At 33.6% G+C, this 22,669-nt stretch overlaps 4 protein-coding genes and 1 pseudogene across 5 annotated transcripts; 3 read left to right on the forward strand and 2 right to left on the reverse strand.

Moving 5' to 3' along the window:
* Positions 1-1,600: 1,600 nt before the first annotated feature.
* On the forward strand, positions 1,601-5,090 carry LOC107925378 (uncharacterized). Of its 2 annotated transcripts, XM_041113244.1 has the most exons (12): positions 1,601-1,695; positions 1,899-2,032; positions 2,241-2,307; positions 2,391-2,477; positions 2,562-2,678; positions 2,788-3,183; positions 3,256-3,668; positions 3,753-3,852; positions 3,950-4,009; positions 4,096-4,182; positions 4,274-4,402; positions 4,501-5,090. In XM_041113244.1, exons 2-12 carry the CDS (start codon positions 1,950-1,952, stop codon positions 4,801-4,803), a joined length of 1,842 nt encoding a protein of 613 aa, XP_040969178.1. In that variant the 5' UTR covers positions 1,601-1,695; positions 1,899-1,949; the 3' UTR covers positions 4,804-5,090. The 2 variants fall into 2 exon arrangements, with proteins under 2 accessions (XP_040969178.1, XP_016711526.1); XM_016856037.2 differs by lacking the exon at positions 1,601-1,695 and having other exon boundaries at positions 1,790-2,032.
* Positions 5,091-5,587: 497 nt separating this feature from the next.
* LOC107925454 (plastid division protein PDV2) lies at positions 5,588-7,854 on the forward strand. The gene is made up of 2 exons (XM_016856142.2): positions 5,588-6,169; positions 7,098-7,854. Exons 1-2 carry the CDS (start codon positions 5,888-5,890, stop codon positions 7,731-7,733), a joined length of 918 nt encoding a protein of 305 aa, XP_016711631.1. The 5' UTR covers positions 5,588-5,887; the 3' UTR covers positions 7,734-7,854.
* A 68-nt stretch (positions 7,855-7,922) lies between these two features.
* LOC107925453 (pentatricopeptide repeat-containing protein At2g15980-like) lies at positions 7,923-10,691 on the forward strand (annotated as a pseudogene).
* Positions 10,692-11,279: 588 nt separating this feature from the next.
* On the reverse strand, positions 11,280-14,120 carry LOC107925462 (CASP-like protein 5C1). The gene is made up of 4 exons (XM_016856159.2): positions 13,866-14,120; positions 12,035-12,230; positions 11,828-11,960; positions 11,280-11,722 (listed from the first exon to the last, which is right to left on the reverse strand). The coding sequence occupies exons 2-4, from the start codon at positions 12,208-12,210 to the stop codon at positions 11,528-11,530; spliced, it is 504 nt and encodes a 167-aa protein (XP_016711648.1). The 5' UTR covers positions 12,211-12,230; positions 13,866-14,120; the 3' UTR covers positions 11,280-11,527.
* LOC107925461 (RING-H2 finger protein ATL65) lies at positions 13,688-16,383 on the reverse strand. The gene has a single exon (XM_016856158.2). The coding sequence runs from the start codon at positions 15,693-15,695 to the stop codon at positions 14,502-14,504; it is 1,194 nt and encodes a 397-aa protein (XP_016711647.2). The 5' UTR covers positions 15,696-16,383; the 3' UTR covers positions 13,688-14,501.
* Between the last annotated feature and the right edge of the window lie 6,286 nt (positions 16,384-22,669).

Raw genomic sequence — 22,669 nt, forward strand, 5'->3', positions numbered from 1 at the left:
ATCTTTTTTTTCTTTTGAAACATAAACATGTTGTGATTAATTATAAAACAATAAAAGTCCAACTTTGTTGCATAAATTAATACATATGATATCATTATATTATAGTTTAATGATTATAATGGTGTAGATTTATGATTAAAATGCCAGTTCCTAGTTAAACTGATGATCAATTATGGACCCTTTACAACACAAAGGGGAATGAAATAGAGATGATGTTTTGAAGAAAATTATATAGCATTTTACTAAATAGGTTGGGCTTGTGGTAATAATATTTTCTTATATAAAACTTAACAAATTATTAATTAGTATCTGTCATGTCAAATCATTAAAAATAAAATTAGATGCGAAAGCATATCTGAATTCATCGACTTCTTAAAATCTACGGATCTTGCGGTTTTGATCTTCCAAAATTAACACATAAATAATCTAGAGGATGTGTTTTCTCTTTTCTAAAGATGAGATATTAGAAAAGTTATCTTATGTATAATTTGGGACTAGAGTATGTACACATATTTTACTCATATTTTGTTTAATAATTAAAGCCTAATAAAATTTAATTAAATTAGATCACTTTTAATTCGAACTAACCTATTATGATAATAAATAATAACGATATAATTATATATGTGATGTTGATAATTGAATGAAATTCTTAAACCAAAGAAACTTTTTGGCATTAAATCCAACTGGTGTTGATAGCTGTTTAATGAAAACGAATAGAATGGAGATAAAGGGAATGGGCAGGAAAGCAGTCATATTCAAACAAAAAAACAGGCAACTGTAATTATTGATTGACCTTCAACTTTCAGCCCTTTTGAGGCTTTTCCGGTTTCCTTTTTTCTCTGTAAGTGCGACCTTCCTTTTCTTTTATATATTTTAAAAGGGACGACAGTAGTACGTGCACCCAACCACCATGCAAATTCATTTAATATCATTTTCACGATGCACCATACGTGTGACGCACACATGATTGCAATATTAAGTGTTTTTCTTTTATTCTAAAATTTTAGTTACTTCACTCAACCTATATATGATTTCCATGCCTCCTTACTTATGCTACTCTACTACCTGTACCATTTCTCTTTCATGAAGCCTTTTTAAAGTTATTTTTCATGCATAACACATTGCGATTAAGCAACAACAATATGTAATCTAATTGATACATGAATGTATGACTATAACATTTGGAGGGATTAATTTAATAGTATTAAAGTAAAAGGAATCAAGTAGGGTCGTTTTGCATCCCTAGTCTCATAGAAAGATGAGAATATTATATGAACAAAATGAATATATATATAAGTCGATGGCCTCCTTGTTTCTTGTCACTTTGCTCCTTTTTGAATGCCTGAGTTCAACTTTTTGAAATAGCATCGTCCTGATCGATCAATCAAAAAGGCCACAAAGTCCCAAACAAAAACTGATTTACTTCTTTTAATGCAAATTGCGAAAAAAGCCCACCATTCCAAAAGTTATCTTCAAAGGTGGTATAGCTTTCTAAGACAAGAGACTAGTCAACAACAACAACAAAAATTATGGTCACCCTTTGCGCTTTCATGCATATTTGTATACAGCTCACCTCACATATATAGCTCTTCTACCTATGCATCTTCTTAACCTTGCTCTCTCTACTAATTAATGTTTCTGCATGTTAAAAGAGGACAATTATTCTTTTTATTCATTTCAACTTATAACAAGGTTCGTTTTTGTTCATGACTAGTCTCATTCTATCATATTGTCTCTTGTATACCTTATATGACCAGATATTTTATACTTTATTCCCTTGCAATTAATGCGGATTTTGGATGTTTCTTCCTTCTTATATCTATATAATTTGTATCGGGTTTAAGAATTTGTCAATATCTGATGGTTGTATTTTGGTGCATTTAATGCTGTCTCAGTGAATTTTCTATTCTAGCTTTAAACCAACTTGGGGGTATCACCAATTCACCATGCTTCAAGTAAAATGGCGGGGTAAGGGTTCGTATCTCAACCAGTTTGAGTTCATGGAAGCAACTCACAAACGTTCCAACAGGTATATGTCTGAATCTCCAATATATCTTCTTTATTTCATTTGTCTTCTTCTCTTTTATTACTCTTAAAAACCTTCATAACTTTTGGATAAAATGTTGCATTGCATGCCTATGTTTCCACCTTCACCCTCACAGAGACTTCTTAAAAGCTTGCTTGAGATGAAATAAATAATTGCAAAACATCAGCTAACCGATCTGTTGTATTGTCAGTGACCCGCTTCAGAAGAAAGTCAAGAAGAACAAGTTAAACACAATCTTTGAAGCTTCTAATCCCCATGTAAGAATTCCATACCCTTGCGCTCCTCTTGTTTCTAGTATACATCTCGTAGTTGTTTGGTTATATATGGTTTTGTTACACAGAAGGAAGTGGGACAAATGAAGGGCCATGTTGAAGCTAAGAAGATTGAAACTTCAAATACTGAGGTTCACAACTCGTTGAAACAAGAGGTACCAATTCAAAAGCTTTTGCAGGTTTGGGACGTACACACAAATCTCAGTTACAATATTTTTCCATCTTTCATATTTCTGCAGATTCTACGACTTGAAGAACGATTGCAGGACCAGTTTGTGGTTCGGAGTACATTGGAGAAGGCATTAAGCCATAAGCCTTTTACCTATGATGCAACAGTAGAAAATTTAATCCCCAAAGTAAATTGCATTAGTTCCCTTAATTATTTTCATTTATAAGTAACTTCTTTTTTTGCTTTATTTAGTTAGATTCAATTAGTACTTCATTCACGATATGATAATATACCAGGCTGCCAAGGAACTTATCAAGGATATTGCAGTTTTAGAACTGGAAGTTGCCTACTTGGAGAAATATCTTCTCTCATTGTACCGTCGAAAATTTGATAAAACATTCTTGTCCATAGATGAAAATTTGAAACCAACCTCAATGGCACATAAAGAAATGTTTCAAGAGGTTCAGACACATGATTTCATGTCTGGTGATCTGGTCTCCACTCGAAATTCAATCGGAAATCCTCCAAAGGAATGCGACGATGTTTGGGGTGCTGAGAAACTGTTAGATTCAAGCATTTATCGGAGTCATTCTTCGCTCTCCCAACGATCGGCATATTCAGTTAATTCTCCACAACGAGCTGTGGCTAGAGCTGAAGAACTATACCATTCTCTGCCTTTGTCCATGTTGGAGGTAAATCGAATCAATGTGAATTCCATTTTAAATGGCTTTTGACAGCAATGCTTATGATGTTTTGATTTCCAGCAAGCTCAGATGGATACTTCAAATGGATTCAGCTTGGCAGAGCATTTAGGAACCAGTATTAACGATCATGTGACTGAAACATCAAACTGGCTCTCTGAGGAGATGGTTAAGAGCATTTCAGCCATATATTGTGAACTTGCAGACCCACCTTTGATAAACCTTGATTACTTGCCTTCTCCTATTTCACATTCATCCCCTGTTGATGTTGTTACTTCACAAGGTCAAGGTGATACTAATATGTGGAGCCCAAAGTGTGGGAAATTTTCATCCTTCAACTCGCATTTTGACAACCCTTTCAGCATTGGGGAACCTAAGGATTTCAGTGGACCTTACTGCACAATGGTGAAGGTCCAATGGATCCATAGAGATAGTAAGAAGTTACAGGATATTGAACATAAGCTCCAATATTATAGGTGAAATTCTTTATCTATCCCATAGACAATTTTTTATTTCTCATGTCAGTTTTAACGTAAGAATCTAAATCTAATGTTTTATAGGTCACTTGTCTACCAGCTAGAAGATGTTGATGTTAGAAGGATGAAACATGAAGAGAAGCTAGCTTTCTGGATTAATGTGCACAATTCTCTGGTGATGCATGTAATGTTTCATCTTCTTTACATTCAATCCTTTTTTTTTTTTCGTATCTTTTCCCATTAAGTTCCTTGGGCAAATGCGACACATTTCGTTCTTACAGGCGTTTCTGATTTACGGCATTCCAAAAAACAATCTGAAGAGATTGTCCTTATTACTCAAGGTGAGCAAAGCTCTTTCTGGTTAATTTAACCAATGATCATGGGATGGATGTTTGCTATTGCATTCACAAGCCTATGTATGATCCAGGCTGCCTATGATGTTGGGGGGCAGACCATAAACATAGACACAATACAGAGTTCTATTCTAGGATGCCGATTGCCTCGTCCTGGACAGGTACTATTCATTCCCTGAAAATTTTATCCACTTATGGTACTATTCGTTTGTGTTGACACTGATGAAACTGACATCTAACATCTGCTTGCAGTGGCTTCGGTTTTTGTTTCCTTCAAAGACCAAATTTAAGGTCAGAGATCCTCGAAGAGCTTACGCAATCGAATCACCGGAACCTCTTCTGTATTTTGCACTTTCTTCAGGAAGTTATTCGGACCCTGCGGTACACTGTTTGCCCTGAATTAGTTCTTATTATATGGCTGCAGGGTATTTAAAATGTTAGTTCTCAATTTATATCATTTACTTATGATGACACTCTAGGTACGTATATATACACCCAAGGGAGTGTTCCAGGAACTGGAAGTTGCAAAAATAGAGTACATCCAGGCAAATTGGAGTGTGAACAAAGAAGAGAAAATTCTATTACCAAAACTTATGGAGTATTTTGCAAAAGATTCAAATGTTGGCTCAGCTGGTATGTTGCAGATGGTAGAGCAATTCATGCCTGATTCAGTGAGGAAGAATCTTCAGCCGAGTTGCAAGAGGAAAACTGGGAAAAGCATTGAGTGGATCTCCCACAACTTTGCATTTCGATATCTATTTTCAAAAGAATTACTTCACTGATTTTATATCTGAGAAAAGCATTGAGTGTAGAAGGTGGGATTTTGGAATGACAGATGAATCATAACAGCAACTTTCTCAAACCCCCCTTGGCTCCAATCTTCAGTTTGGTTTATGCAATAGAGAATGAGGATCAAATGAGCTGAAGAAACAATCTCCATTCACAAGGTTGTGATTTGGCTGTCATTCCTAATTGTGTTTAAAGTTCTTGTATGCACCTAAATGCTAGAGAATTGATTGTGTATAATATTATATTGCAACTGAAAACATCTTCATAGTTTTTATGATTAGATACAAGTGTTTTCATCTTCTTTTTTTAAAATAGAACAAGAGAAGGGGATGGAGATGATAGGATTCAAACTTAAACTTTAAAAATGTTATCTATTAATCGTATAGATAAATTGGAACTGAACATGGGTTCATAAAGTGTTCTTAACTTTGAACGTTCAGGCTTGTGGACAAGATTCAAATATTTTTCCAGCTAAAGAAAAGGAAATGTGAAACAACAGCTTATGGTCTGAGTTCATTGAAAAACTTCATAATAGTATCAATGACTCTTTATTCATTTCCATGAATGAAAACAAGAATAGGCCAGATTATGTAAAGCCTAATCTAAAAATACACCATTTTATTCGAGAAGAGAAGGAAAAATGAAAAAACGAGTAGGTTTATCATCCACCTCGCAGGTGGCAGCATAGGAACCATAGGTGCCAAAAGCAGAGAGCCCACATAATCTTGTTTTGCAAAGTAGAGGTTAGAGTTGTTTGCTCTTCCAAATTGCTTTTGGGGCTTTGGGTTTATTAGCCCAATTTCTTGGCCTTATGCTGCACCCCCACAACAGAGAAAAAAAAAAAGAAAAAGAAAAATTAAATGAAAGGACCATGGTCTAAGCATGGAAAAGATGAGATTCTTCTCTCCCTCCATTTTCAGACCCCCTTCGGTCTCTTAACAACCAAAGCCCATTTTCCTCTCAGTTTTTTTTCTTTTTCCTTTTATTTGTGATTTAAATTCAACACATTTTAATACTACTAGCAACAGGAAAACAGGGTGAGAAAAAAAAAGGGGGGAGAGTGAGGAAAGGAAAGAAATGGAAGAAGAGGGAGTAGGGTTAGCATTAGCAAGAGCTACAGAGCTGAGATTGAAAATCAGCAACTGCATCACAAAAGCCACCTCCGGAAATCCTGTTTCTCCCTACAAACAAAGCCAAGAAGGAAAACAAACTGATAAAAATGCTAGCTTGAATGGAGACAAACCCCATCAAACTCTCGGTGGAGCTGATGATGAAGAAGAAGCAGAAGAAACTACTGAGGGACTTTTGGATATTCGAGATGCCCTTGAATCACTTGAAGCCCAGCTCCTTGCTTTACAGGTTTGTTAACCTCAAATATCTTAACTTTTCCCTCCCCATTTTGTTAGATATTGGGTTCGTATGTTATAAACCCTAGGCCCTTGAATGACCCTGATTTTATTTCGTTCTTGTAACCCTGTTATAGTCATGTATGCATGTGAATATTTATAAAACTAAAGGAAAAATTGAAAATTACCCGTGGGATCCTACTTTCGACTCCAAATTTTTATGCTATGGAACTTAAGAACAAGTCAAAAATGATTAATGATGATTGTTTGAAATGTTTAGAAATTGTGTAGTCGAAGATACGGGTAGGCTTGTATTGCATTTTTTGGGTCAGAGATTAATCTTGGTTTTATCTCTTCTACCTATTTATAGATTAGTGCCAATTGGTCTGGTCTTTTGCCTACTGACTGCACCTACACTCTTTGTGGGTTTTTTTTTTTTTTTGGTAGAACCAAGGTATCATTCATGTCGGTTCTATTTTATGGTCTATAGAGACTAATTTATCTTTTCTGGTTTTGTGAGTTTTTTTAGATAGCCTTGTTATAGTAAAACCCTAAAACTAAACTTGCTGACTTGGAAATGTTACTTTCTGTATCTATTGAATTAAATCATTTACACCATGTTCCCAATCATTCTAATTTTCCAAAATTAGCACTTTCCATTTTCACAACATATGGTTACATGATTGAGGTCATTCTTTCACTGTTCTTCTGGCGTAGGAGCAAAGTAACTTATTTCTATATGAATTTACTTGTGGAAGAATTGAACTTCCAACAATTCAAAGCCCTAGTTGTTAGTCTTTTCCTTCCTTTGACTTACATATTGGATCTATGCTTTGCGTGCATAAAAAGGCTATGCGTAGAAATAGATAGATGTTTGTGTTGATAACATTTTTTTTTAAAAAATAACACCATTATTTATCATTATCATTTGAATGGTTTAGAATCTGCAACATCAGCAAAGTTATGAGAAGGAAGTTGCCCTTGCTGAGATTGATTATAGCCGGAGAGTGGTCTTGGAGAAGCTCAAAGAATATCAAGGGAAGGACATGGAAGTGATTCTCGAGGCTTCTGCTTTTGTTAGCAAAACAGTGGAAAACAACAGTGATCTCCTCCTTCCCCCATATCCAAGTCGCCTCCCACGATCCTTGGTTTTGGATAATGGCTCATTGTCACACTTACAGTCAACATACAAGTCTTCCCAAAATGGGGTTTCCATCAGTGACCCAACAAATGAAGCAAAGAACCCAAAACAACATCAAGATGAATCCAAAAGGTTGAGGAAAGCATTTGGCTACTTCATAGGTTCAGCTGTGAAGACCGTGCTTCCACTTGTTGGTGTAATATACATATTAAGCCTGTCCAATTTTGTGCCGAATCTCGGGAAAGGCAACCATGTCAAGGTTTTTGGCACAAGTCAGCAACGTGCGACTGAAGAGAAGAATTCCAGTGATCCATGTCCACCTGGGAAAATTCTGGTAATGGAGAATGGGGAAGCTCGATGCTTGGTGAAAGAGAGGATTGAAGTACCATTTGAGTCCGTTGTTTCCAAGCCAGATGTAAATTATGGGTGCGGCTGATTTGATTTCACTTCCTAATGTGTTAATAACTCGACTTTTATTGCTAAATTAGTTGCGATGAAGTTTTACTTGGGCGGATTTTCATAGTTCTAAATTGAGGTTGATTTATGCGTTTGTGAAATGGGATAACAATGGAAGATATGCATGTACCATCTCCTCCCCCCACCCCCCCCCCCAAAAAAAACCCCCTTCTCAAAGCAAAAAAACAATGGATGGTATGCAGGAAATTGAAGTATGTTTTTTGCTTCCACCTTTGAGCCGTCCATTTCCATAACATCAAATCCTCGTCTCAACGAGCTGCAAAGTCTATAGTTTCAGGACAAGCACCACTAAAATAAAACGAGCTGAAATTAGGCCATGTTGCACTAGTGTCGAAATGAAGCGAAGAAAAGTAACCAATTCTGCATCATGAAACATTGAAGAGGGCTCAAATTAAGTAGTGGGTCTACTGTACATAATTAAACATTTGCAATGGCTACCCAAATTCTTAAAACCCATCATCTCCTTTCCAGAACCCCAAAAGAACCCCTTATTCCTTTGTATTTCTTCTCCTCTTCCGCCTTCCCCGACACCACTTCTCCGCCGTCCGATCAACCCGACCCAATCTCCACCGTCACCTCCATACTCACCCATAATCGCTCCAAGTCTCGCTGGTCCACCGTCCTCACTCTCTTCCCATCCGGTTTCACCCCTTTCCAGTTCTCCCAAATTACCCTCCAACTCAAAAACAATCCCCACCTTGTCCTCCGCTTCTTCCTCTTCACCCAACACAAGTCCCTCTGTAACCACGACCTCTCCTCCTATTCCACCATAATTCACATCCTCTCTCGTGCTCGACTCAAAACCCGTGCCCGGGAACTCATCCGCCTTGCAATTCGGACCCCAGGTATCGATAATGAACCCACTCATTTCAAACTATTTGAATTGTTAGTTAAAACTTATAATCAGTGTGGTTCTGCCCCGTTTGTTTTCGATTTGTTGGTAAAATCTTGTTTGCAAATGAAACGGCTTGATGGGTCTATTGAGATTGTTAGAATGTTAATGTCTAGAAGGATTAGCCCTCAGGTTTGTACTTGTAATGCTTTGATTTCTGAGGTTTCGAAATGTTGTGGAGCAAGTAAGGGATATGAGGTTTATAAAGAGGTTTTTGGAGTAGGTAATGGTGAGAGTGAAAGTGATGTGAAAAGGATTTCAAAAGTCCGGCCAAATGTGCATACTTATAACGCTTTGATGCTCTGTTTTTATCGTGAAGGATTGTTGGAGAAAGTGAGAGAGGTTTGGTGTGAAATGGAGAGCTTAGGGTGTGTTCCAAATAGTTATAGTTACAGTGTTTTAATGGCAGCTTTTTGTGAGGAAGGGAAGGTGAGAGAAGCAGAGGACTTGTGGGCGGAAATGAAAATTAAGGGATTAGAGCCCGATATTGTGGCTTTTAATACTGTGATTGATGGATTATGTAAAAATGGAGAGATTGTAAGAGCTGAAGAGTTGTTTACAGAAATGGAATTGAATGGAATAAAGGCAACTTGTGTTACTTATGAGAATCTTATTAATGGATATTGTAAAGTTGCAGATATCGATTCAGCTATGTTGATATACAGGGATATGTGTAGGAAAGATTTTTGACCACAGAGTTTAACCGTGGAACTGTTGATTAGAGGACTTTGTGATAAAGGTATGGTACTAGAAGCTCTTGAGATAATGAAGGCAATGAGAGAAGTTGGTTTTTCCCAACGGGGATAAGTTATGAGCTTTTAATAAAAGGTTTGTGTGTGGATGGAAAGATGGAGGAAGCACTAAAGCTTCAAGCAGAGATGGTGGGGAAAGGGTTTAAGCTGAATCTAGAGATATATGATGCTTTTATAGATGGTTATTTAAGACAGGGAAATGAGGAAATGGTAACAATGTTGAGAAAGGAGGTGTTAGAAACTCAGAAAGAGCAGGAGGGGAATTAGATGTCTACTGTTTTACTAGTTGGAGCAGACCTGTTTGAATAGTGATGGTAAGTTGTTCTTGCAATTTGTATCGGGTTTTGTGCATTTGTTGCTAGATGGTGGTCGTCTAAGCTGTATCGAGGTTCATTTTGGATAATGCAGGTCAATTGTTGGGAGGATGCTTTAGAAATATTGGTCATGGTGTAAGGGAGGATATCTTTTTCGTTGTGCAAAAAGAATGTAGTCTTCTTTGAAGATGGCTCTCTGATATATTCAGTAATAACAAACATAGCAATGTGGCCATGAAGATGGAGGCAGGTCTGAGGTGCTATCGTAATTGAAGTAATAAGCAGTCCAAGTAAGTATTTCCAGCTTCAGAATAGATACATGGTTGTGATAAGAGTACTTGTATGAAATGCAATACTGATGCCAAGCTTTGTTTATTAGAACAAGAATATAGAAATATATTAAATGATTGATCCAAGAAGGGAACTCTATGGTTGCATTATCGATCTTCTTGGAAAGGCTGACAAGCTTTGACGAGGTAGTGAAGTTCATTCAGGAAATGGAATGTAAACCAGACACCCCGAAATGGAAAACTTTGCTTAGTATATGTCTCACACCGAGAGCTCTAAAAAATAAGCTAAGTGCATTAATCCCACGTTGATTGATTCATGGAATAATGGATTTGGATCCTATTTGATTATAAAAGACATGATGCGGCAAGTTCCTTGAAGGAAGATATGGTCTGTCCAAAGATGAAATGGGTGAAGGAAAGAACATCCAAAGAGTCCGTCCTTTGTGGTTAACACTAATGCATACACCAAATACATAAAAGTGTTCCCTGCCAATTGATAAATGAGTCAAGCTACTTGTGTATTCAGGCTCGACTAAAAGAATGCGACTAGTTTGTTGTTGGCCAAGCTCAACTTTTTGAATACTCGATTAACATGTAAAGCCGAGTTTGAAAAGATTTTATTTTTATTCTATAAGTACAGTTCAAATGCTGCAATGTGCATTTCTTCCACTGCTTTTTTTTTATTTTTTAACTACACCCCCTAAAGGGAGTATGCGACCTTGTGGAGTTTAAATATTTCATTGCTAACATATCAAGCAATTTTTTTCTTTCTAATATTCTATATATAGAGAATAGAATATAATACTATTTGCATTTTTTTTAGTTTTTATTTCAATCTCAAGTTTGTTGCATAATTTAATAATAATCAATTCAAACTGGCTCAATTACTTCTGAAACTAGCTTCAGAACAAAAAAAAAAAAAAAAGAGCTTGAAATGGCAACTCTTTTCAGCTTGACCCTTACTCCTAACTCCCCCCTCCAAAAAAAAATGCTTAAATCAAACCGATTAGTAATCAATTGTTAAATCAGTTATCTTATCTATGATTTGCTCTAAATTGAGTCATTCAGATTTTGAAAATCTTTAAAAAAAACATCGAAATGAGTCCAAAAAAGCTTAGGTACGAAAATAAATATAAATATACTTGAAATGCTAAATCATGAATGAATATCGTTAAATGAATGAAGTATGATCCATGTTGAATGTTATGTTGTAAAAAGATCCGCCACAATCTACTATCAGGTAACTGTTGAATGAAGTTAACAGAATAGAAATTGGTTAAGATAGGAGCAGAGAGAAGAATAAAGCTAGCATCAGCAGCTGGATTATGTGTGAAGTGGCAGAATATACCTAAACTAGGTTAAGGTTTCAAACTTTACATGATTGTAACCTATCTTTTATCCCATCTACCTACCTGCCCTTTGTTTCCGCATGGTGATGCTCTCCCAATAATCTACATTACATTTACATTGAGACGCAACATTTATAGTATAAAACCTAGAGAAACTTACGAGGAAGGAAGTAACCATAGATTGAGAAGCGCTGAAGCCAAAGACAGAAACCAAGTGAGAAATGCCATAGCAGCTGACAGTTGATATCTACCGCAACACTTTGGAGTGCAAAAGGAGCCGCTTGTCTGGAAAAGGAGATCCACCACGCTAGCTGTTGAACATGCTGCGGCTAGCGTCAGAACTGATAACACCTGTCATCACACATTTATTATCACTTTTCGCCTCCTTCAAATACCTTCTTCTCGCATATAAATCTAAGTCGCTCAAAAACTGACATATCAATAGCCCACTCATACCCAATCTCCTGCAGCTATTATGAACAATATTCCAGGCTGATGAACAGGGCATTTAACCACTACAGAGTACCCATCCAGCACTGCCAATGTACAACTCCATGGAATCACTAATCCCATGGTTGTTACCAAATAGCTGAAATGAAGAAAAAATTGTTGTTAACAGAGAAGAACCCCAGCAATCAGATTAAATAAAATTAGATTACATACCAGAAAGCAGAATAGCTGTAGAACTCCACCCCCAATGACATGAAGAGAAGAGAAGCAGAAGAAAACAGGGTCTGTCCTATTCTCAATGAAAACCCAACACTGGTGCCTAAAGAGCCAGGCACCCCTTCCATGGCCATTTTGTTCTGGAAATTCTCTGCCGACTGGACGGCTCTCATCCCACCACTAAATTCGTCATCTAAACACACCACACGTATATATGATCAGTGATACATGTGATTCCACAATTTCCTATATTGCCGATAAGAAAGTTGATAAATTTAACCGCTGTCAAGTTTTCATGAGCAACCAAGAAGTGATTCACAATATCACCAAACAGAATGTAGCAGAGAGCTTAGAGTTGCTATTCTTATTCTATATATGAACAATTTCATATATACTTCCCACCATTCTTATTCTATGGTCGGTAGGTAGGAAAATGGAAGCATCATGAGATGAGGGCCTAAAAGCAAACCACTTTATCGAGGCCAATAACATTAGGATATCATTAGAAAATGTGAAATTTTCTCATGAAACTAATGTGCATAGGAGTGAAGGAACTTGGACAAGCCGATGCTTTTAAAAGGTAGAGCTGTGGACTTTCCACATGTCATAGCTTTATAGATTTCCTTATTAGTGGGAAAGATGATGTCATTTGCCGCCCCCATTAAGGAAAAATCAGGGTTAAGGTTGGCCTTCAACATCCCCTTCTCTTATGTTGTTGATGGCAAACATCCCTTGGTTGATTACATGAGTGGATCAGTTCATATCTTTTAAACCCTTGTACTATTCCAAGTACCAGCATTTACCCAAATTCCAATAACATAGCTTATAATTTTTTTTACATTGTACATTAACAGGCAGATAGATAGCATATTATTATTTTTTACATATGGCATACCACTAAGGCCCTCCCCCCCCCCTTTTTTTTTTCTTTAAGATACTCAATTCTTCTCAGTTCTCACTCATTAAAAATTTCTGAATAAGTGAGTGGATAAATGCAGGAATTTAAAGCAGGAAGCATCCAAAATTCATTTATTAGCGTTATCTCTTGCCGGCATCTGTCTTCTGATCTAGGTGCTATCACTTTCAATAGTCAACTCCTAATGGGTAAATCACACAAAAACCCCTTTAATTTTACCATTAATTACACTAAAAAATTTTCAATCATTGAGGAACCCTAATATCTTCAACCAATGCATTGAAGATGATGAATTGCGGCATCTAATAGTATATATCAAACGACCTTAAAAAGTAATTTGTTGATAATGTTCAGCTCTTGGTGGTAATAGTGTTAGATCCATTAGGAGTGGTTTGTAGGGTATTGATAAGCTATTGCAGTGGAGTGTGAACAAGAAAAAAGTTGAAGGATGTTGATGTAATATACCCAAATACTAACAAATAGCTTATAACTAGATAAACGAGGATGAAAGCATTACAGGGTACAGCTGATCATATCAACTGCATATGATTTGTTTCTGAGTAGCTCATCTGTCACTGTATCTTTTTATTTTCTCAAATTTTATTGATGTGAATAAGAGAAGGGTAATTTAGACCTTCAAAAAACTATGTAAATAACAATAAAGCATGGTATGTATTATATATATATATATATATTTATTGTTAGTTGAAATGCAACAATGGCACAGTAAAAGGGGAAGGGGAATGTGTAGCTATGATATCCAAAATTAATGTCTCTAATTCTCCATTGAATTCACAGGAGAGAAAGAGAGAACCGAACCGAAGAAACAAAATGAAGTCTTGACGCCTCATTTAGAGACTAGTACTGCATAAAATGAGCAACAGAAAGGAATATTATATAGATCTCACTCACACTGCCCGTTGTGCTTCTTTCAGTTCATGGCATGGCGTTTGCTTAGTCAACTATAAATAATAAGAGCAGATGGTAGCGGTCCATGCCCACATGCCAAAACAAAGCAGATGATGTGGGTGGTAAGTACCAAATCCAACCCAAACTCAATCAACCAAAATGTTAGTTTGGAACCCAACCCAAATACAAATATAAACAACCTTCAGTTCAGTTTAACACCAAACTCCCCAACGTCTCTGCCTGCCCTGCATTTAATGACGCTTCTTCCTTTTCCTTTTTCTTTTTTCTTATTTTCTTCCTCCCCCTGTTCTTCTTCTTCAATGTTATTAGGCTGGCAGGCTCAAGTCAAGCGTAAGAAAAGCTCAAAAACCGTGACGTGTCATATCTATCTCTAGTCAATTTTCTCATTAATTGTCACTCCCCACCTTTCATTAATGCCCCCCCGCCCCTTTTTCGACGCTCACTTGCTTTGCCACAACCCCCCCCTTCTCCTCCATTAACTCTTTCTTCCCCATTAATTCGACCCCTCCCCCCAACACCAATCTCCAACCGTCCCTTCTCTACCCTTCTCTCCTCTTCTCTATCCGGCCTTCCACGTGTCCTCTGGGTTTTTCTTGGAACAATTAACTTCTTTTTTTTTTATCTTCTGTTAAACCTCTCCGGTGATAGCAGCGCCTCTGGATCCCCGCATCTGAGCCGACTCGACGAGAAAGCCGCCACACTTGAAGCTGCTGATCTTAAAAACATCGGACTCGCCATCGACTTACTTCTTCTCGACGAGCCTCCGCCGCCGGCGGTAAATCTAACACTTGATTCCGACAATGGAAAAAACCCTCTCCGACGAAAAAATGGCGAAGCTTTGATCCCTCTGTAGTACCTAAACGAGAAAACCCTGGGTTTCATCATTAACGACCCAAACGGAGACGTCCTTCTGCTCCAAAATCCATTCCCTCCTCTCCTGTACCTCCAAGGCGACGCTGTGTTCGGCTCGGTTATCATCCTCTCTGCGGCTAAACTCCTCTCGAACCCAAATGAATATGACCTTTTTAGAACAAAATTAAACCTCTCCTCGCAATTGCTATTCCCGTTCCTTCTTCTGGGTGACGGTTCTTCGGTTATTTCCGTTATAGTGTTATTTGGAAAAGATTGCAGAGGAGTTTCGGTTAGGGACTCCAATGTGTTGTTCTCAAAAACGGGGTCGTCGAGGCTCGGACGGATTCTGGCTGCCATTAACGGAGTAAAAGGAGATTCTGCAGCGAAAATTCCAGCTCTACACAGTGGGCAATTAGCGTGTGATTTCAACCAAACGTCAATGCAATCCACGTGGAAGGCATGCGAGCAAACTGGGAGTGTTCGAACGTATTCATTGTCTTCGAACTCCAATAGACATACGGCACAGTCTTTGGGGCTGTTGTTGGGTCTATTTTTTGAAGTATAGAGGGAAAGCGGCAGGGTTTTGATGGCAGAGTCATCAAGACCGTAAGGGGAAAGAGGGAGATCGAAGGGATCAGAAGGTGGAAGAGAGTCAAGGTCGGTCGTGGTGGATGGAAGGAAGCGACGACGGCGGCGGCGGCGGCGGAAGAAGCTCAGTAGACGGAGAATTAGAGGGACGAGCCGTTTTGAGATGAGACGCGAATAGGTAACGACTAAAAATGCTGCAGCAACTACTACCACCATTGCGATCAACGGTGGGCTGAAGTCAACTGGAAGCTTTGAAGGCGGCGACAACGAAGATGATGATGACGACGACGATGGCGGTGATGATGATGACAAGGGAGAAGGGGAGGGGGTCAGATATGGAGATGGAGATGGGGCCCAGGAGGTGAACCCCATGATCGGCGATGGAGGTGTTTCGTAGAGGGTGGTGGTGGTGGGTGATTTGTTTCCACTTTCAGAGTTTGCGTTAAGTTCTGGGCAAGTGAAGTGTTAGAAAGGTTTAATTTTGAGGGTTGACTGTTTTGTCTGGTCTCACCCAACGATTTGTCGTGGGGGGATGGCGGGTAGACCCAACATTGGTGAATTTAAGGCTATGAGGATGTTTTATTGTCTGCGGATGAACACATATTGCAACTGGGTTGTCCATGTTTTATCTACTTGACACGTAATAATCTCTTCAAAAACAGGGTCACCAGGTACTTGCGTGGTTTGTGATTATTGGTTTCATTTGGCTTCTGTAGCATAAGTTTAAGTTATAATGGCTGCATGAATCTGGAAAAATAGAAAAGAAGATTTGATGTGGTGACCCACAGGGTGAGGATCCTTTAAGGAAATGGAAGACAGGCGAAGAATGTGTGATCCTTTTCACACCACACACTTAGTGGTGATTTTAGACTTTTTTAACTCTGCTTTCTCTGTCAGATCATATAATTAATTCATTTCATTAATCTTTCAGTCAATGAGATTTCGATACTCTTAATAAAGGTTAAAATATGTATAGCTACTTTCACTATTTACAAATTTAGAATTTAGTCTTTGTATTTTTAATTTTAAAATTTTAATCTTTTTACTTTTTACTTTTTAGATTTTAAATTTTATGTCTAATAGTTTATTTCTTTTATTAAATTTATTGGTGTAATATTTTGAAACAAAAAATATTTAATTGATAGCAATAAAATAAATTTTATAATATTAACAATTAGATCTAATTTTTAAAATCTAAAAAGTAGATGAACTAAACTCTTAAAAATAAAAGCACAAAAGACTAAATTTTAAATTTATGAAAAATACAAAAATTGATGACATATTAGTTAACGTTGAGATTTTGGATAGATTTACATATTCTCAGTCTAAATTTTATTTTGGATTTAAATCTTATTATATATAGGCTTATGTTCAAAATTATTTTAATCTAGATTAAGATACATTCCAATTATTGATATGTATGTTTTTATTTTGTAATAGTTTAATTGTGATTAATAGTTAAATAGATATATTGATCATAATTGTAATATTGTTATGTATTGTACTGAACAAATTTATTCATGGGTCGAGCTATATGCTCAGGTTTGAAGGCTCACCTAAAATTTAAGAGGGTTTGGGCAAAAATATTAGACTTGAAAAATATGTTTAGACAAAAAACTTAGGCCCGTTTAAAATATGGACTGAGCTGTCAACAAAATGTTCTTTTTAATCTTTTTATTCTCTTTCCTTAAGTAAACAAATAATATTTTAACAAAAAAATTCTTTCAAAAATATAAATTTTAATTTTATTCCTTAAACTTAATCTTTAAACTAAATGGTTAGTATTTAATACATTGGCAGTATATACTTTTTTATTATACAAATAATCTTTAAAAATTGTCATATATTTTTTAAAAGTATATATATTTAAAATATTTTACTATGCACTATACGATATTTACTAACCCCTTTATCTTACTTGTGGAGTGTAAAACTTCCACAAACAATGTATTAATTATTATTCCTAAACTTAAAATCTTAATATTAAAATCATAAGCTTTAAACCCTAGACTCTAAATATTAGACTATAAACACTAAACTCTAAATATTAAATTTTGAATTTTAAATTTTGAAACTCAACCTTACACTTAAAAAAGAAAATCACATATTGGCTTCTCAATCTTTCATGAATTTACGGACAAATGCAAAACTAGAGGGCAGTTAAGGCCTTGGCCCTTAGAATAAAAAAATTTATGTTTTAACCCTTTAAAATTTTAAAAATTATAAATTAATATATAATAAAATTATATTATATTTTCTAAAATAATAAATTTATAATTTTATTTTCTAAAAAATATAAAATTATATATTTTTTAAATCTTATAAAAATTTATAATTTAACTTCCACCAAGTAAAAAAAAATTGGCGCTAAGCATTTACTTTTCTTAGAATATGTTTTTTAAGGTAACTCCACACTCGTAGATGTAGATATTTTTTATTTGATATAAAACTCATGACAAAATATGTAATTCAATTATTTGCCACCGATGATATGATATTTACTTTAACCTCTATACCAATGGAATGGATGTTTTTTTGAACTTCCCCTCAATTACCTGATATTTAATTGTTAATAATTTAACTTAATATAATAATAAGGTAAATTACATAAATCATTATTTGATTATTAGAATTTTTCTTATTAGGTTATTTAATTTTAAAAAATTACAGAATAATTATTTAATTTTTTTTTTAAAGTTTAAAACGGTTAAATATTTAGCAGTTGGTTGATGTTCCTGTTATGCGAATAACTTTTTTTTAACATTTATTTTTAACACACATCATTTTCATGTTAAATAATAATTAAAAAAATTTATTACTCCAAATCATCTCATCTCACCTCCCCCTCACTGTCCCCCCCCAACACATCATGCATTGTTATTTCACTGTTTGAGTTTTTTTTAAAAATCATTAATAAACAAAGAAATTACAACTAAGTTTTAAAAGCATGAGTGTTGATGTCGTTGATGATAGCCCCATCATGGTTACAAGCGACCGTGTTAAGGTTGCAAAGATAGAAAGCATCACGATTAATTTTAATGATATTAGTAAGTGAAGGAGCTTGAGATAGTGTATGGATGTTGCTCGAGGGCATAGTGGGTGGGTGAGTTCTTAATTTGTTTTATGAATTCTTGGAAGTTCGAAAAGATTATTTTTGGATTCTCCAAACATATGATGTGATAAAAAAAAAACTCGAGAAAGAATCAAAGTTTGAAATGAGCAATTGAATCACAATCTGTCTATCTAAATATCAAAAGAGACAGAATAGTGAAAGGTCAAAGATCACCAAGTAGCTTGGGCCATCAAACAAAAGAAAACAATATGTTCTAATGGCACGATGGAGGGAGAGGGGGGCAGATGGGATAGTGGGGAAGAGGGAGATGTGCAAGGGAGAGCGGTGGTGAGGAGAGGGAGCCGAGAAGGGAGGGACGGGATGAGGTGAGGTGAGGTGATCTGGGCTATTAATTTTTTTAAAATTATTATATGAAATGAAAATGATGTGTATTAAAAGTAAATGTTAAAAAAAAGTAAGTTATTAACTTGACAATCACATCAGCCAACTGATAAGTATTTAACAGTTTTGTACTTAAAAAAATAAAAAACAAATTGGTGATCATTTTATAATTTTTAAAAATTAAGTAACCTAATAAAAAGTTTCTAATAGTCAAGTAACTATTTATGGAATTTACCCATAATAAACTCGTTTTCTATTCACAGTAAAATAAAAATAAATTATTTGACAGAAAATAATAAAAATAAATTATTGAGGAAAAGTGATGACTTAGAAAAACGGAAGGTGATACTTTTTGAGCATGGAATAGATTTTCTATTGATTGTACTTTAATGACAAGATTTAGTCGGTCAATGTACCTTAATGACGTCCATTAGCAAAAAACGACAAATCTAAATTAATAAAAATCGTTTACGTTTTACACGGGAGAAGTTGAAAATTAGAATTAGTTTATGCTCGGTGAAAAAATATTATACAATAATGTTATGAGATTAAATTTCATCATAATTATATTTTTATTCATTTTATATCAAATATATACATATAAAATCTCATTATAATATAATTTATTTTAATAATTTTTTAATTAAATTGATGAATCAAAGGTTTAATATAAATATAGATAACATTATATATGGAATTTTTTACAAAAAAGAAACTTTTAAATTAATAAAAAAATTTATTATTAATCACTTTAATAAATTAATATTAACATAATATTCTAATTTTTTAAAAATTTTAATATACTTTTACTATTATTTAAAGTATTAAATTTTAAGTTATACATTTTACTAGTATTTCAATAATATAAAACTCATAAGCTTTATCAATGTAAAATAGTTTAATTAACATTCAAATTGTAGGTATTTTAATTTAATTAGCAATTTTTTTAAAAGTGTAACAAGTATAATATAAATAAAATATTAATACGAGTTAGAGTAATTATAATACAGAATCAAACTATTATATTAGAAATAAATTAAGAATTTATACAATTCAAACTAAAACCAATAAACAAGAAATTAACTGAATTAAAATCCATCAATGATAACTGCACATAAAAGAACTCAAAGGCCTATACATAAAATTTCATATGGTAGATCTTGAATATTATTATTGTTTTAATTCAAACTTTAATTACAATTTGAAAACATTTTATTGATATAATATTTTTAATTATAAAAATAATTAATATTTTTTATAAATTAAGAAATAAATATATAAAATGGTAAAAGAGAGTGGTAGCAATGCATTTAACAAAAACATTCATTTTACATTATATAAAAATATAAAATTTCTAATAATTTTTATAAATTGGAGTTGATTTGTAAAATAAATATAAAATGGGATTGGGTTAAATCCATCGGTTAAAAAGAAGCAGCCCAGTTCACGTGTTGTTGGATTGACGACAATATTTAATGTCACTACAAGTTGTTCAATCATTAAGGCGGCTTCTTGCTGCCCCCCTCCGCCGGCGTCCCAAATATTAACTGCTTTGTCGATTTGATAAGGATTTCTGCTTTTGGGGCTCCTCATCACTTCATTTTTTTTAATTTCAGCTCAGTCTTTCATTTGAATGTTTAACGATTCCTAGGTTTTTATTGGATTTTTGTCAATTAAATTACACTTTTTACTTAATATTCAATCAGCCCTTCGTAGTTTTCTTGTGCCATGGGTCAGGTCGGCCTAATTCAAGTTCAGTCTAAGTATGATATTAATATATTTTATATTTGTTTAATTTTGACCTAGCTAAAATTTGAGCTTAAAATTTTGTTCAAATCTGCTCATAATTATAAAAGACTAACCCAAAATATTTTAGATCCGCTGATATTATTTTTTAAAATATTTATATTATATTATTTTAATATTTAATAATTTTATACATTTTTTATTTATTAAAAATTTTATAATGTCATTTTAACATTATTTTAATGTTTACATTAGAGTAATATTATATATTTAGTATAAGTTTATTTTTTTAATAATATATAAAAATAACATAATATAAAATATTATAAATTTTAAAATGAGTTGGGTTAGATTGGGCTTAAACATTTAAGCTCGAGCCCAACTCATATTTTAAACGAATTTTTATTTTTTTCTCAAATCTATTTTTGGGTCTAATATCTTTATTTAAACTCTTTTAAATTTTAGATAGATCTTTGGACCTAAATAAATAACTCGTCCTCATTAATATATATGTATTTTTACATATCAACAAATTTTTCTTTTAAGAACCGAAGAGAAAAAAAAATCCAACTAAGGCCTTGCTCATTAGCTAACCGACCGTCATTTATTAAGGTACTAAAAAATCGGTGTTTATCGTTTATGAATTTAATTAATGAGTTTTTTTTAAAAAAAATTCAAATTAATGTATAAAAATAAAATTTGTATTTAGTCTATTGTAAAATATTAATAACTAAAAGATAAATGAATTTAAAAAAGTATTTAAGTGCACACATAAAATAATTTCATATATCCTTTATATTTATTTTATGGTCCATAAAAATAATCATTTCAGGGTTTGTGATTACATTTTCCAGTAATGTTGTTTTTTTTCATTTTAGAAGTGAAATATGACTTATAATTGTATCCAACATTTATTAATATTATTTATGAATTTTATTATTGAATGTTTTCTAAATTTAGTATATAAATACTATTTGATGAATATATTGAAAATAATAAATTAATTTTAAAATAATTTTAAAATAATTTTATTATAGATTCTAATCATATTTGTTTTTTTACATAATGTCTAGAATTATTCATAATCCTTCCTTAGCCCCTAAATAAAAAGATAATGCGCTTTAGCATACTTGAATCTACATCCTCTTACATTGACAACAATACCTATATTCATCGAGTTAATACTCAATGGATTAGAAAATTTTTAATTCTTTATTAAAATTTAAAAAACTGGAGAAAACAATAATAATTCCTCTGCAGAGATAAGATGTATAAAACAATAATAAATGCGAACCAATAAATATAATTTTCAACTTCAAAACATTAATTGCCTCCTTATTTGGTGAGCCACATTTATGGCCTCTGTTCACATTCCCATGACTTACAAAAAGAGAAAAAAACCAAAGGACTTCCAATAAGAAGGAAAAATAAATAAACTTAACTAAAAATTAACACAAATTATTATGACATTTAATTACATTTTTCTCTTTATTTTTTCATATCATGCATCTTTAATCTTTTGGTTTTCTTTTTCTATTGTCTTATTTTATTAAAACTTAGCATCATAATTTTTTTTCCTCTTAACTTTAAAAAAAATTATTTTAATTTTTATTTAATTTTTCACTTTTTGTAGCTTTTAAATTTACATTTTTTATGAAATCACTCAAAATAGATGAAAAAAATTAACTTTGTGGATTAGTACATGGGTAAGACGTTAGCATTTAATTGATTTTTTGATATTTAAAAATATAAAAACTATTTTTATAATTATTATACTATTTTATTATTTTTTATTTTTTAAAAATTATGTATTTGTTGACATGTAATGCTTCGTGTATGTCATATTAACAATGTGTAAAAAAATTAATTTTTTTCATCTATTTTGAGTAATTTTACAACAAACATAAGTTCAAAAATTAAAAAAGAAAGTCAAAAATTTAAATAGAGAACTAAAATATTTTTTATTCCTTAAATTTTTATTTTATTTTTTTCAACTTAATAATCTAAATCTTGTTTATAGATGTGAGAATCTCTTAAGATATCTCATTTAATGGTAGCTTCTTTCTCACATGCTCTACATTAAGTAACTTAAGGTTGTTCTAAAGGAATTTATCATTTTCTATATTAAGTAACTTACAATTCTTAT

The sequence above is a fragment of the Gossypium hirsutum genome, chromosome A01 (assembly GCF_007990345.1).
Source record: "Gossypium hirsutum isolate 1008001.06 chromosome A01, Gossypium_hirsutum_v2.1, whole genome shotgun sequence".
Taxonomy (NCBI): domain Eukaryota; kingdom Viridiplantae; phylum Streptophyta; class Magnoliopsida; order Malvales; family Malvaceae; genus Gossypium; species Gossypium hirsutum.